We start from the raw sequence: 16064 nt of genomic DNA on the forward strand, positions 1-16064 counted from the left end.
CCCCCAAAAACACACACATCCCCCAAAACCACTCCAGAATGAGGGAAAAGCAAAACTCTGTTTTTTAGTAATGCTGTTTTGCTCCAGCTTGTAATATTTCTTGTTGTACAGGAACCGTCACTTACTATATGGTTACATTTAGGGGTGCTTTGACCACAATTGTAATGTAACATAATCTTATTTCTTCATTTTATATATTTAATATTAGCAATTACTAAAATTAATGTACCATGTTCTAGCTACTCTGCCCCCTCCAGTTTCTCCTTCACGTCTTACTTCCCCACATTTTTTAGTAGTTTGTGTATGCCAGGCTAGGAATCAGCTTTGTTGCTAAAGGATTGCTTATGTTGTTTGTTTGTTACAATATATTTAGTGGCATATCTATTAGCATTCTAGTTATATATATTCAGAGGCTTTTAATTTGGCTGGCAAATTTGTCCCAGATTTCACTCATTCTGGAAAAATATGTAAATTAACAAAGCGTAACTAACTTCTTTTAGAGGAAGATACAAAGTAACACATTAGGTTCCTTTCCCCTTCAGAGTGAGGTGGTGGATGGCTGGGGAGAGAGAAGGACTCAAAATGCCCCTTTACACTGAAATTCAGTTTGGTTCCTTTGGTTTTCTTGCCTTTGTGGCTGTAGTCAGTGCTAGCCTATGCAGAGGACAGAGTGCCAGTTCTTATATGGGCTTATCCCACAACTTCACATGACACAAATGTTTAATCTATTTTGGTTTCTTTAGCCTCAGTCAGGATTAAAAAAACTTAAACCTTTTTTTCTCCTTCAGGAGTCTGATAGTTCTTGGTACTGAAGGATGGGTTTGAGAGCCAAGATATTCTGGAGACAGAACAAACTTGATTTATTTTTCTTTATTGCAAATACAAAAATCTTTCTCATATCCCAGTAACTCTAAAATTACAGTTTTCGTCTTTCAGCTAACACTTAGCTGGGTTGGAATAATTCTGTAGGTACTAGGAAAGTTATATTTTTTTAATGAGGTATATTCAATAGTTAATACTTCTTCTACAGACAGAGAAGCTTTTATGTATAAAAGCATTTATTTGGCCAACACTGTTTGTTACACACCAGAAAAGATCTGAAAATGTGGCTGTGAATGCCAAAATTGTAAACGAAGTTTTATTGTATCTGACTTCAATCTCTTGATGTTTGTGCTGGCTTAGAAGAATCAGAAACTGTTTCAGTCAGTCCTGTGCTTTTAGAAATACAGGTATTATTTGAACTGTGGCTCTAAAATGTGTAATACTTAAGACCTTCATTATGTGGTAAGGGTAAGTTAAACTCTCTTCCATAAAGTTTATTCAAATCTGATCTGCAAAAAAATTCCCCCAGTTAGGAAGATCCTCATAACTTTATGGAGCCGTGTGAAGGAGAAGGTTAACAAATGTCTTAATTTTGGATTCATTTTGTTTTGTGTCTGTGTGAAAGAGTATCTAGTATGCTTCTAAACACAATCATTTGTTGTTTGGATGTTGGTTTGTTTTGTTGTGGATTTTTTGGATTTTGGTTTTTGTTTTTCTTTCCACTTTGGACTAAATTTAAACTTTTAGAACCTAAATAATAAATTTAAAGTGTTATTAATATTTTGAATATGTAGGGGTTTTATACAATAAAATCTCTTTTGCCTTTCAGGTCCACTGCATGTATGTAATTGATAAAAATGGAAAAGTAATTCTGAGATACGAGGAGTTTTTGACTGGCTGTATTGTGTGTATTTATTTAGGGAGGAAGCTTAGCTCTTCAACCTTTTAAATTTTGAGACCTGCTTTTACACATGTATAATGATGAGCAAAAGAGAGATGTGTCAAACTTGCTGTGAGATCTTTTGAAGTTAGCTTTTAGAGCCCTTCAATTTATTTCATTATTTACTTATCAGTTTTTTTTTTCCCCTCCATGGGGACAAAAATAGTTTGGACTTCTAATTGTATTTACAGTTGCTGCTATGGAAAGATGTTGCCTTAAAACAGTGAAGATGTTGATGCTTAGGGATTAGTCCTAATCTGGTTTTGTTTTGCTGCTCTACAAGTCTTTCACCTCATCTAGGCTCCTTTTCAGGATGAATCCAGTTTTGATATTAGTATTTTATAATAATACCTGTTGGTTTATGTTTCCATCTTTCTTACTAACCACCTGATGGAGACCAGGTATTAATTGTGCAAGGCTATTTATAGTTTGTCACTTTTTTTTCCACTGAAAGTACCAGGGAAGCTTTTTACTTCATGGTGCAATATAAATACACATTCATGATGGTGCCACAAGTCTAATGCTGCCTTTCTTTTCTGTCAGGTAGCTGAAATTATTTTGAAAACTGTCAATCTCCTGGTACACCACTACTTCTGTTAGGAGGATGGAAGTTCAGGTAGAGAAGCTTGTAGAAGTGCATATCTTACAGAATGAAGGGTTGGTTTTAATTGTTATTTCAGTGGAGTTAATGGGTTTTTTGGCCTTAATTAGTGTGCAAAAAAAACCATATTCAAAACAAGATTAGCTAGCTCTGTTGTAAGTTCCATTCTGCCCCTCGCTGTGCTCCAGTGGGGAAATACATTAACTGTGTGTTCGTCTGGCACGAGCAAGATCTTGGGTTGCTTGTGAAAGTATTCTGTATACCAAAAGACAAGGATTAATGAGATATAAATCAGCTATATTTTGTATTGTTGCTATTTTGCTTTTGAAAGGCACTGCTGTGACCATACTGGCGGAGTGAAATACCTCTAAGGATCTTATTTTGGTTTCTGCAGCCTCTGCTCCTTGCTGATAAAAATTACTTCTAGACCTTTATGGAGATAAGTGTTAACATTTGGCCTTAAATTTTTCCTTTCTTTGGAGCAGCCTGCTGAGTCAATGTGGCTGCAGCTCTGCCTTGCACAGATCTCTCTTCCACCTTTTGTTGCTTGTATTCTTAGTCTTACAGGGGTTTTTTTATGACTGCAGCCATTTTTATCAAATTCATTTCTTCTGTGTTAGAAATAAGCTGAAGACTTGAAAAAAACATTAAACTCCTTTCCTGTTCAGTCTGCACAAACATCCTGTAGTTTCTCTTGCAGATAGTGAAGAGTTTACTGAATAAAAATAACTAACATAGAGCATTCTCCTCTTTGAACATTTGTACTTCCATTGATTCTTTAGATGAAAGATCTAAATACTTTCCATCCTACTCACACTGATGTAGTAATAAATCCTATATGAGATCTTAAGCTACAAAAATTTAAAGATAATTGTGTCTGTTGATTATACTATGTCCAAGTCAATGTTGGTTATCTCTGTAGGATATGATCATACTACTTGATTTACAATAAAATTATATTTTCATTTGGAATTCTTTAGGGAGAGAAATGTTATAGAACATTTTTATATAAGAATTGTTGTATTCCAAGAGTGTAGTTGCCACATACAACCAGCTCAAATTGTGATTTAAGGTGAAGAATAGATTTTCAAAACCCCTCAAGAATGTGTTGCTTATTTAGTCCTTCAAAAATGCAAAATATTGTAATGCTTGTTTCAGGCTACTGTCAGTAATTGTTTATATATTAATAATTTAAGTGTTCACTGAATGCTCATGGAAACTGAGGCTAAGTGTAAAATGTAAAACTGTAGTGAAACAAGTCAGTTTTAGTAAATCTTGTCTTGCAAACTGCCTGCTAAGAATAATCTCAAGAACAGTTTTCAGTTTTGTATGGGCCTATATTGTGCTCAGGACTACCATAGCATATTCATTATTGCAGGTGACTGTTCCAGCACCTGGGAATGTTCCCAAGTAATGCTTACTTTTCTAATGTAGATGTGGGTTTAGGTATCACTGGTGTGGTCAAGGCAATGTGGCACATCTCCCAGGAGAGATCTGAATTATTAAGACCTCTCAGCTTGCAGACTGGGTACAAAGACATGGGAATTGCCAAGGTTTAAAAAATGTCAAAGGAGGTGGATGAAATTTATTCGGAACTCTTTTGCAGCAAATCCGATAGCAGAGAAGGTAGGGAACATGTCACTAATAGAAGATAGTTTTAAAATGTCTCTAAAAAGTAAATTTCAGGAATTTACTGCCATTGGAGGTTGTGGAGGCAAGTCAAATTGTAAGTGAACTCAAAAGGTTTAAGCAAACTGATGGACAATAAGAGAGATGGACTGCATGAAGTGGCCTGGCTCACACACTCTCCTTGAACAGCTTCTCAATTGATATATTAGAGTCAAAGTGCTTGGCTAGATGGACTGCTGACCCTGACCATCAGAGCATTTCCTATGTTCTTACTTGGCTTCAGCTCCTGCCTGAGTTCAAACAGCAGTTTCAGGAAATACATACTGAGCTCTCTAATATAGGGCATTATTAGTTTTGTTAGGAGGCTTTTTGTTAGGATATCTTTGCCAATCCAGGCAATTTAATTAAACTACTACAAAGCTTAGTATGTTTTTCATTTGGTTTGGATTTATCTTCTTAAATAGCCTATATAGAATAAATTAAGTACTGTTGAAAAGTATGAAGTTTCACTTTTAAGACTGACAGTCTTCAACATCTGATGTTTCAGATATTTCAAACTTCAGCCATTCAGTGGCCACTTTGTTTTATTCATGCAAGAACTGCTTTTAGCATAAGTGTGTATCTGCACTCTTGTAGTCTCACCTTGTATGCTTATCTCTGGAAAGAGATTTAGTATTGTTTTTCATCAGGTACTTTATTGAGGTCATGTGGATCATCATTAAACAACTGTTTAAAGGAAATAATTTGTAGTCACAGTGGAAATTACATAGAACTAGTTGACCTAATATTCCAATTTCTTAGTGGCAATGCCTTTAACATGTTTTGAGACAAAAATATGTTGAGTCAAAATTCTGTTAACATTAAGAAATTATACTTCTAAATTTTATTAGGTTCCATTATAGTTGGTTATGCTTTAAAAGTGCTTGTATGATTCTAGAACTCATATCGAGGCTTCAATACCCTAAGTTCACATTATTTTGTTAAGATTGTGAAGGCCTCAATTAGTGTTTTGTTGATTTAGTAAGAAAAATAGCATTTGAAAAGTGTCCATGCTAAAGGTGCCTCCCACTGAGACTGACACATCACAAATCAGTTTTTGTTTTCTGAGTATCATAGTTATCTTAGAGGAGCAGGCAAAGGAAATCTGGAGAAAATGCATGTCAGCCTTTGGGTAGCAGAACTTTATGTGCTGTGAGTAAAGCAACAGAATTTGTCACAAAATGGTTGAGGCATAAGAAGAGAGGCTGAACCATCAGATTTTTCCAAAACTTTTCTCTTAGTTCAAGCCAATTGGAATGTTTTGCTCAGAGAAGAGAGGTGTAGAAGATCAAGGTCTAGAAAATTCAGTGTGAAAGACTCAGGCCCTAGTTTTCAGAAGTACTGATGTCAGGAGTCATGAAGTAACATGTTGTCTGATGGGGTGTGCAAGCCTGCACAAGGCCACCTAGAAGCAACCTTTTTTTTTTTTTTTTTTTTTTTTACCTAAAACATGATGCTGTTTAAAATCCATGTACATTTTTCTTTAGAGAAATTTTCTTGCATCTTTGATTATGTGCTGCAGCCTTTCATTAGATAAGGGGGAGTCCCTGTGAGTGACTGTCAGTCTTTTGTACTATCTCTTCTGACCAGAAAGGTCTTTCTCTGTGCATAGCTTTAATTTTTCTTATTTCAAATCACATCTACTGAGGTGGTGTCAGAAATGCCCTTCTCAAAGCTGTGATCACTCCATGGGGTTCAACTGTGGTAAGGTTGGTCCAGCAACCACTGTTGGTCATACACTGCCCCAACACAAAGACTGTTGAAGCCACCAGTTCTTGAAACTTCTGAAATTTCTTCAGCCCTGATTCATCAGAATCTCTTTTGGCACACTTGGCAACATATACAGCCTATCTTGTGATAGTTGTAAAATACAAATGTGAATGCACAACATAAAAGCAAGGCTGAAAGGGGAAGTCTGAAATACAGTCAGGCGTCAAATAGGCTAATTGTCCACTGACAAAAAAGACTATTTGCTATTCCTGGGAACTGAGATCTGATTAAACTGCATTAAGTTGGTGAGTCTTCCCACCCTTTTGATTGACAGTCAGAGATGTGAAAATCTGATGGCATCCTGAGTGTCAGAATGGTGCTAGACTCCAGCAGTTGACCTGTTGCTTGCTGCTGAACAGTGCCCATCTCACTGTGTTGCACCATGGCTGGTGTGCTGAGCCTTTACCTTCTCTGACCACCTGTGAAGTGAGCAACAAAGGTGCTCACACAGGAGAAGCTGCTATAAAACAAAACTAAGAGGCACAGGGCCCACTTGCTGCAGTTAGGCCAGTGCTTTTATTCCCATGCTCAAATCCGCTCTGCCAGCTGGAGCCTCAGTTTTGGATGTCCTGCAGCAAGAGATCTGGGCCATGAAAGCCACCAAGTTCCCAAGACAATATTACTACCCAGATTACCAACCTCAGGCACTCAGAATAAGTGGGAACTACTGGGAATAGCAGTCAACCCACATTCCCTGTTACTTTAAAAGCAGGAATCGAGGGGCCAGCCATCACCCTAAAGCTTTTCTGCTTCTCACAGTTAGTATGATGGAGACCAAGAATATTGAGCTGAAAATGGTATAGATTGACATGTCAGCTACAGCCAGAATGGCTCTTCCCAGGAGTTTGGGCATCTAAATCAGCTGAAAGAGATGGGCAAATGTAGCTATCCAGCCCACACATAACAGATGGAGAAACATTCTCATGTACCATGAAGCTTTTAGGTACTTTTATTCCAGTGTAAGTTTCAAGCTAAAACTTTCAACTGTAACAGAGGGAAGAGTACATCGATGAAATATGTCTTTGAAAAGTTATGCCTGCTTGGGGAGTCTGAAAAAGAAATTGTAAGAACTCAATTTGTCATATTTCTCTCCATCACATTCTGAAGGTGATGATGGCCAGTTGTTAAAATGTTGCCTTCAAACACTTCAAAATAAACTCTTAGCAATACATTATTTTCTGAAGACCTTTAAGTCTTCTTTGAAGTTCATTACTAAAATCATCTTGTTTAGATTGTATTATGAATACTCTTAGTGAATTTTACATTGAGGCACACTTGAGAAGATCTGGAAAATGTATTAGCATTATAAAATATAATTAGTGGTGCAGTTCATTGTTTCTTCTCAAACAGCCTAAAGCTTCTAGAAAAACAACATGAAACAAGATAGTATTTTTAAAGTGCTTGCTCAAACCTGAGCTAAATCAATGTTGAATCACTCAGCCCAAGCTTGAAAATGTGAATGTCATATTATATTGATATGTTAGTGTAGAACTTGCCATCTTTTCATTAATTTGTGAAATTGCTTTACCAGAAAGGGAGGAATTATTATGATTCCTGCCATTTCCTTATCCTTTCCTTTCTCTCTGGTATTCCTAAAATGAGTAACACTCAAGTTTCCTGTTCTGGGGTTTTGGGTTGATTGGTTGGTTGGGTTTTTTGTAAACATGGTTTTATTTTCTTTTAGCAATTTAACAAACTAAATTTTTGTCTATAGTGCTCAAGAGCTGTGGTCATAAAGATTTTCTTTCCCTCTGATCTGTACAGGGAGGAGGACATAGGCTCTGTTTAGATGTGTGCAAGACTGAAGAAAGAAAGGAAATTATGTGTCCAGAAAGGAAATTATGTAATGCACCTGCTCTTCTGCTTTTTCTGGGGTTTTTTTCTCCTTTTTTCATAATTTTAGCTAGGTTTACAAACTCCTTTTTTTTTCCCCTCACAGAAGGGCAGGTTTCAAATAAGAGTGCAGAAATATAAAATGGTAACAGACTTCTGCTTTGGTACAGACTTTCTCTGTTTATTTTAGCTGATAAGCATGCTTTGCTAACATTTCTGCATTACTTGGGTTTACAAAATTATAATAACTAGCTTTCCACAAATAAAATTATATATATTGGTTCATGCTGGGCATCTGGTGCACTTACTTTGTCATGACTTCTAATAACATTTTATCATTAATGAATGTACAAATATGCTTGGGTCATGTAAAGAAGGAAATGACACAGTATTTCCCTTATGTTGAAAACTGTCAAGTGGTTGATGAAAATTCAAACACTGGAAATTCTAGGTTTCCTTCTGAAACTTTATGTAATGGTTTGATTAATGTTGAAGTTAATGCAATTTGTTGAAATAATTTAAGCTGTACAAATGTCTTTTTAATTATACCAAGCAGTTGAGAAAATAAAATTTGTACAGGTACTGTTCTACTTAGTTGTTATTCTCTCCTTCGTTCTTTGAAAAATGTTTGTTTAAAAATATCTGTGCTTGTTCTTGCTTTTATCTCTTTCTCTGTGGGATGAAGACAGCAAGAAGTGTGAAGTGAAGAATAATGTATTTACTAACCAGAAAAAAACAACTGGTTTATTCCCAGTGAACCTTTTTTTTTTTTGCACACACCAGACTTCTGTAACATATTCCTGTGTAATGGTTGTAAACGCTTTTTTATTTTTAAGGTTATACTTGTGCAAGTTAATCCAGGGGAAGCATTTACAATAAGAAGAGAAGATGGACAGTTTCAGTGCATTACAGGTAAAGTTGATCCATTTATTTTATCATTTTCTGAGTCTGAATCAGGATTAATAAGAGGCAATTTGTGGTGAAAGTAAAAGAATGAGAACTTATTTTAAATACAAGAACTGTTTAAAGACCTTAAAGGTTATGTCCTAAGAATCATTGGATTTAGATTTCACTACCATAAACCAAGTACTTTTTCTTATATTGTATTATATTACATAAAACTGAATTTCTTGGGGAGAAAAAGGGGGGAACATTTTCAGGTTGCAAAACAAGCACAGAAAGGCTGGTAGCAACATTTGACTAACCTCATTTATTTCACAGACCTCAAATTAAAAGCTGCAGCTGTTAATGTGGCTTGAGTTTAGGTTTTTTTATTCTTTGCTGTCATGTGGACATTGTTTCCCTGTCGTTATCCCACCTAGTTTTTCATGATCTCTAGGGGCCAAATTGCATTATTGCTGAGTTCTAGCAAGTGCAGCTTCAAAATACAAATGCTTCATCTAAGCATAGCATCCCCTTATGCAATGCTCAGTTTGGATGTTGTTTTCTATTCCAAATGACCATAGCTACCAGTTAAGAGTATCTAGAGGAGATACTGCAAGAAATAAGCAGTCAGCTATGCTGCTGCTTAGAATACCATTTTACTGTTTTATAAGGGAGTATCCAGAGATTCAGCTATATGGTCACATTTTTACTTGTTATCGTCTGGGCCAGTGAATCCTACCCAATGAATCCTGCCTTCTTTTTTTTGTTTCTGGATGTTGGCCCAGCAACAGATACTGTTCTGAAAATCTGAAGCAAGTATTTTCCAGCTCCTTTCCCTCTTCTCTCTAGTCTGAGAAGAGCTGAAAGGTCTGGTTTCCAGTGTCATAGGCAGGTCCTTTGGCTACAAAACAACTGATTCAAAGGAGTCCTTAGAGGGTAATTAAGTTTATATCAACAGTTCTTAATGTTTACATGTCTGTTAGCACCATATTTCAAAACTTTGTGCTGATTGTGTGGTGTTCTTGCATCCTTTGAGTCACAAATGGATCAGTGTTGCAGTTCACCATTCTATACAGTTTATTTGAAACATGGTATGTAATAATTACTTGACAGTACCTATGGGGAACATAGTGATATTTGTCTTGCAATTCAAGTTAAAGAACAAATAAGATATATTTTGCTTCTATTGCACAAAATACTGAGGGGAGTGGCATGTGTTGCATGTTTGGTTCCAATTTTTTATTTACCAAGTGGACTTACTGGTAGAGAATGAATTCACACTTTCCTTGCATGATTGTCTTCAAAACAGGAAATGATTAATGAATTGCAAAAATATTAAAATCATACCTTTATAAATATGCTTCTAGCCTTCCATGGTACAGCTTTTATCCTTGCTTGGTCCCTCTTGCTTTTGGAGTAGGCAGCTGGCTATTGTGATTTGATTCAGCTGTGAATTTCTTCATGCTTTAAATATGGAAGTGAGCATGAGTAAGTAACTAGACAATTATTTCTGAGACTCACTAAGTGTAAGCAGAGGTACAGTCTTTACAACTTTCCTGAAAAATTGCACTGGCAATCTGGAAACCTACATCCCAAATCTGTTCCACAGCTTTTGCAAACCTCCTGTCATATAGACCTTCTCCTTTTCCTTCCCCCTTCCTGGAGATAAAACTGTGGATTTTAGTTGGTAGTAAAATAGGGGGCATAAAACTTTATTCATATCTGTTCATTTACTAATCTTAGTACAGAAGCTGAATTGCATGTGATCTTTTTAATGTTGCTTTTCTGGTGTATTCTTGCCACTCCTGAGACCTTTCTGTCGGTTTGAGTGCTCTGCCAATGGATATTTCTACCTTTTGGTTTGTTGGATCTGTCTGCCTTAAAGAAGAAATTACCCTAGTAATTGGTGCTGTTCCTTTTTCATTCTATGTATTGCAACTAAAGAGGAGAGTCTACTGTTTGGTTTTCTGTGTAGAGATTTGTATAAAATAAACAATTTTAGATGGTGTAAACTGTAGAGAGTAATTTGGTATTGCTTCTTTTTGGTATTGGTCCTTTTGTAATTTGGTATTGCCATAATTTCTCAAACATAGTTTGCCTTTAACTTGTCTACACAATACATTACAACTGCTGGAGTCTACTGCATTGGCTTGAAAGTAAGAAAGACAGAAAGAAAGCTCACATCAGTTCCTTGGTTTTTTCTTCACTGTATGCACTCAGTTGCTAGGTGAAGTCATAGTTAAAGATGCGGAAATATATAATGAGAATGGTTTGAATAAATGTACAGAGATGTTTATTTTTAGAAAGGCATGAAGAAGGACAAGATGGCTGAAATTTAGTGGAAATGCAATCAGTGGGAAGTTAATTTAGTCATTATAATGTTTCTTAATGCTTTTTTTCAATCTTAGCTTTTCCTGTAAATATTTACCCTTTTTTACGTTCTTTTCTGACTTAAAAGTCTCTGCAAAGAACTCATTTGCAGTTTTTTTCAGTGATGTATGATATATAAAATTGAAATTATGTAAATACAGTACTAAAATGAAAGAGTGGAAGTTGAGAAGTAGCGAGCTGCTTATGGATCCCAGATAGCAGTGCAGATAGCCAGATACGTTAATTTGGGTGATTTGATAAGTCATGCTTCCTTGGATAATTCTAAATCTCTCTTGTGCTTTATTGCTGGTCAATTCACCTTGAGATTGGATTGTGTGCTGAAGTCAATGTGGATTGTTAATAAATCTAACCATAATGTTAATAGTGTTTCCTTGCATCAAATATTTGCCTGTTGAAAACATTGAGATGCTCTGTCAATCTTCATGCTGCTCTTGTCATCTATTCTATTTTTAAAGAGAACTATCCTTACTTCAGCATCACTGTACATAGGGTAAAATTTCACAGCCTGAAAATAATGAGATTTAGTGTTTCTCCAGGGGAAGGGAGGGTGTGTATAAAATGACTGCTTAGAGCTATCCTTGAGTCAATGAAGTAATGAAAACTTAAAGCACTAATTAATGGAGAAGCACGTGGTGCATTTCTGTGAATGTTTATGAAGAAAATGTTCCATTTACACACAGGTCTTTGTGCTGACTTACCATGTGTTTGCTCTCACAGGTGATCTGTAAAGCTTTGACTGGTTTGAAACTACATTAAGTGAGAAGAGGCTTCCTAATCTGGGCCTCTTCATGGCAGTTAGTATTGAGTGAAAAGGCTCTTAAGAATAATTCCTGGTTTGAAATCTCCCAAGGATGGCAAAAGAACAGTGTTAGTTAAGGGACCATTTATCCTTGGTGAATTCTATTCCTTTATTTTGGTGACCTTTTAATGAATTAAAATAACATGTATTTTATGCTTTATTTCTGTAGAATAAGAAGCATGGTTACTTTATATTTCTGTAGTTAGCGCTCTTGGATCGTAGTTGGTTTTCTGTTGTATGTATTTTGACTTACAGACAGCTTTGAATAAGCACTTCTGTGTGCCAATGGCCTTTTTTTTCTGATTTTATAAAATACTTTCTTTGCCTGCCTAGTGATTTGTCTGATAGTGACAACTCGTGCTCCCTCCTGACACAGCTTCAATTTAAACCATTTGTCAGTCTCTAACTTTACAAAAACCCATACTTTCCTTGCTAGATAGATAGGAACATATCTGTCTGTGTATCCATGTGTTAAGAGCAAAATGTTTATTTTTAAAAGACCTCTTTTAAATCTATGAAAATTTTCTCACATACTAAAAAATACACAGACTTCTATGGAAACTTTCCTTAAGCCAAAATTTTCTTCTGTTAAAATGAAATAATCAGCTACATTACAGTGATTCAGAAAACCAGGTTTGAAATGTATGAATGGGCTCTCTTTGTAGAAGTGAATTACTGCAGATCACTCATTCATGAATTCTTCCTATTGCAGAATAAATGAATGAAGATGACTCATCTTGAGGACATTTTATAACAGTCCCAAGTTACAGCTAAAGGCTATTAAATGTTACTTGACACAATAAGGGAGACCATGTTCTGTGTGTCTCTGCAAAGGAAAATTGCCATTTTCATAATAGAATAAGAAGACTTATGTAAATTAGAATGAGTCATAAATGCTTCATGCTTTGAAATTAAATGAAGTGTCAGTATTAAGGTTAGGCTCTGGGATAAAAGTTAAGCAAGCTTAACCTAATTTTTTCTCTTTGAAATAATGAGTAAAATACTTGTTGAAAAGTGTTTTCAAGGAAGTCAAGAGGAAAAGAAGATACACCAATTCTGAGACTGCAGTAGTAAAGCACAAACTTTGGTTCATTCTGAGATCGGCTTGAGCTTTGCAACACCAAACCTGCCCATTACCCAGAATATTTTGTGAATAAAACAGTTACAGAATCACAGAATGGTTTGGGGTTGGAAAGGACCTTCAAAGATCATCTAGTTCCACTCCCTCTGCCATGGGCAGAAGCACCTTCCACTAGGCAAGGTTGCTCAGAGCCCATTCTGCCTGGCCTCGAACGCTTCCAGGGATTGGGCTTCCACAACTTCTCTGGGCAACTTGTGACTGCCTCACCACTCTCATGAAAATTTCTTTCTTATAACCAATTTAAACCTACTCTCAGTTTAAAATATTGCCTCTTGGCCTGTAATTATAGGCCCTGGTAAAAAGTTTTTCTCCATCTCTTTTATAAACCCCTTTATGTAGTCAAAAGCTGCAGTAAGGTATCCCCAGCACTTTCTCTTCTTTAGGCTGAACAGCTCCAACTCTGTCAGCCTGTCTTCATAGGAGAAATGCTCCAGTCTTCTGACCATCTTTTTGGCCCTCCTCTGGACCTTCTTCAAGTCCATGTCAGGACTCCAGGACTCCAGGTGGGAGGCAGAATCACTTCTCTCACCCTGCTGGACATGCTGCTTTTCATGCAGCCCAAGATACAGTTGGCTGTCTGAGATGCAAGTACACATTGCCAGCTTGTGTCTAGTTTTTCATCCACCAGAATCTACAAGTTTCTGCAAGTTTCATCCAAGTATGTACAAGTTTCTGCAAGTTTCATCCACCAAATTTCTGCAGGGGAGCTTTTAACCTATTTTCTACTGTTTTCTGCTGTCAGGCTTTGTGTGATTTTGATTGTTTACAGGTACTGTTAGAGCAGTCTTTAAATCTGAAGGTAACTGCTATTTAAGTACATTTGAACCAAAAAAAACCCTAGATTTATCTTGTTCAAATATCATCTTGTGCTTTGGTTTTGAGCTTTATTTAAATGCAATTTATTAATATTGGAAGTGGTTAAAGACTCATCATAAATTCTGTACAAGTTCCCACAGACCCCTGAGAAGGGACTTTGTTAGTTGCTAATGGGTCATTGGGAGATGCTTCCCTCACAAGACCGCCATAGCTTATTATCAAATCCTAAACCACTGTGTTAAGTAGAGGAACTTGTGTGTTGTCATTATGTGGTGATTTTATAATGTACAAGGATACCTGGCACTGCAGTAGTGATCCCATTTATAGACTTAAAGGGTGACATCACCTCTAGAAATACCATATCTTGTTTGTTAAATTACTCGGTATCCACATTAGCACTGGGCGAAGTTTAGGAATAAAAGAATGTTTATTTAAACACACAGCTCTCTAGTAATGGAACAAACTGGCTAAAGCAATAAAACCCTATTAACAAGAGTTCTCTCCCAGAGCCCATCTAGTCTTCTAGGTAGTTTAATAGCCTGAGTAATGGACCCCGTACAAGTAAGCCCAGATGTGTATTACAAAGGTCTAGTGCTTTGGTTTTCTTGCTTCCATTAAAAACAGCTTACCGAAGCCACCCAGAGAAGCTGCACGGGGTGTTCTTTTTCTTTCTGTAGCCTGAGAAGAAACTGATTCTTCATCCTTGTTTCCATGTACCTGTTTCTTGTTTTTAAATCTTGAAATGCTGCATGATGACATGTGTAAGTTTATTTGCTTTCCTTCTCGTCTTCAATTATGCTTTGCAGCTTTTCTCCACGATAACCTGGTGAAAACACAGATGTAAGTCTTTATATATCAGTTCATTAAAAAAGAAAACTCAAAAACCCCTCAAAACAACCCCACCCTAAATGACAAATAATTTCAGTTGTCATCTCCATTCCTTCTGTGTAGAAGACTAAACATGTTATGTAAGGCTGAAACTGGATATGGATACTTAGATTAACATCCTCTTCTACATACTAATTTTAGGATCTCCATTGGAAGTATTTAGAGGGCCTTCATAAAAGGCATTGAGGTAAGCTAAGGCAAATCAACTGAAAGTATGGGGTCAGAGCAAGCTCCAATGATTTGCAGCTAATTATCTCTTGGTTAAGGATGTCCATGTAGAGGGTCAGAGCTGAGTATATAGGAGTAGCTTAACTCTAAAGCACGTCTGTTTGGAAATGACCTTCAATATACAGAATTTAAAAAAAAAAAATTCTGTATTTTTAGGTATCTGCACTCAAACTAAAAGTATTAGTATCGGTCAGCTATGTGGGAGTATGACTGCAGAGGAGACATAATTCCATTTTGTATTGCAACAGGATGATGAGGGAAAGTGGTCACAAAGCATGGTTGTAGCAGCTTGGTTTGGAGCTCTCTCATTCCGAAATAATTTTAAGTAGGAGCTGCTCTTTTTATAGCTTAGACTGATAAACAGGATGCACGAATACCTTTGCAAATATTGTTGAAGACTTAACTCTTCTACCTTTTACAGGTAGGTTAGTCTAAAAATTGGATTGAGATATGGCAAATACCCTTCTGGTAAGGTAAAGAAATAATGATGGATTTAAGCCCTCACTGCAGTGCATGTAGAATGCTCATGTGTTGGCTTTGACACATGGCACAAGCCCAGTTCATAAGTCAAGTACTATTGGCAGGTAAAACTTGCCTGTAAGCCCTGCTGCTGCAGCTCTTCTAGTACTACTGCTGAATTAAAGCTAGGTTCAGCCACGTGTCCTTGATTCTGTAGTCCCTTTTGCGGTAGGGCAGAGGCAGTCTTCACTCTTGTCATGACCATCTTTCAAATTTGTTGTGCTAACTCAATGAAAATTACAAAGTAGTGCAAAACAAGGTCATTCTCCTGACAAGAATAAAACACAGCAATCCAGAATTCTGTTCTTTAGATCAACCTCTCTCTGCTCTGAGAGTGACCATGAGAATTAACCTCATAACAGAGCTCCCTCAACCATCTCTGGGAACTGCCTGACCTTGTCCTCCATTAATTCTGATGACTGACCAGGTCTTTGTGGTCCCAGTCTCATCAAACCAATAAAGAAGCAGTCAGGGATGACACAAGAAGTTGTTATTGGAAAAGCTTACTTTATCATGCTGCTTTTCTGCCAGAGCAGCTCACATTACTGTTGTGCCTACTTTGTTAGTATTATAAATACTAGACTTCTAAAACATTCTGTTCCCAGAAGAAATTGAATTTGGCCAAAGTCTGGTTAAAAAGCATACTAGACTTGTTTATCCTCTTCTGCAGTACCAAATAAAAAATAATAAAAAAAGGCAATGCATTCATTCATATCTCTCATGATGTTGATTGTAGTGTGTCCTAGGGAAAACACTGTTTTCT

The 16064-nt window shown here is 36.6% G+C and overlaps 1 protein-coding gene across 5 annotated transcripts in view; it reads left to right on the forward strand.

The window, feature by feature from the left end:
• FNDC3A (fibronectin type III domain containing 3A) overlaps window positions 1–16064 on the forward strand; it is a 113401-nt gene that overhangs the window by 30554 nt on the left and 66783 nt on the right. For 3 of the 5 annotated variants that reach the window (XM_085059924.1, XM_085059934.1, XM_085059950.1), the window contains one exon: window positions 8471–8546. The exons of 1 other annotated variant lie outside the window; for it this stretch is intronic. In XM_085059924.1, the coding sequence (XP_084916050.1) occupies window positions 8471–8546 (76 nt within the window). Of the gene's footprint in view, window positions 1–2351; window positions 2397–8470; window positions 8547–16064 lie in introns of those variants that run through there. One more of the 5 variants, XM_085059942.1, reaches the window with a different exon arrangement.

The sequence above is a fragment of the Lichenostomus cassidix genome, chromosome 1, assembly GCF_008360975.1.
Source record: "Lichenostomus cassidix isolate B80296 chromosome 1, HeHo_3.0, whole genome shotgun sequence".
Taxonomy (NCBI): domain Eukaryota; kingdom Metazoa; phylum Chordata; class Aves; order Passeriformes; family Meliphagidae; genus Lichenostomus; species Lichenostomus cassidix.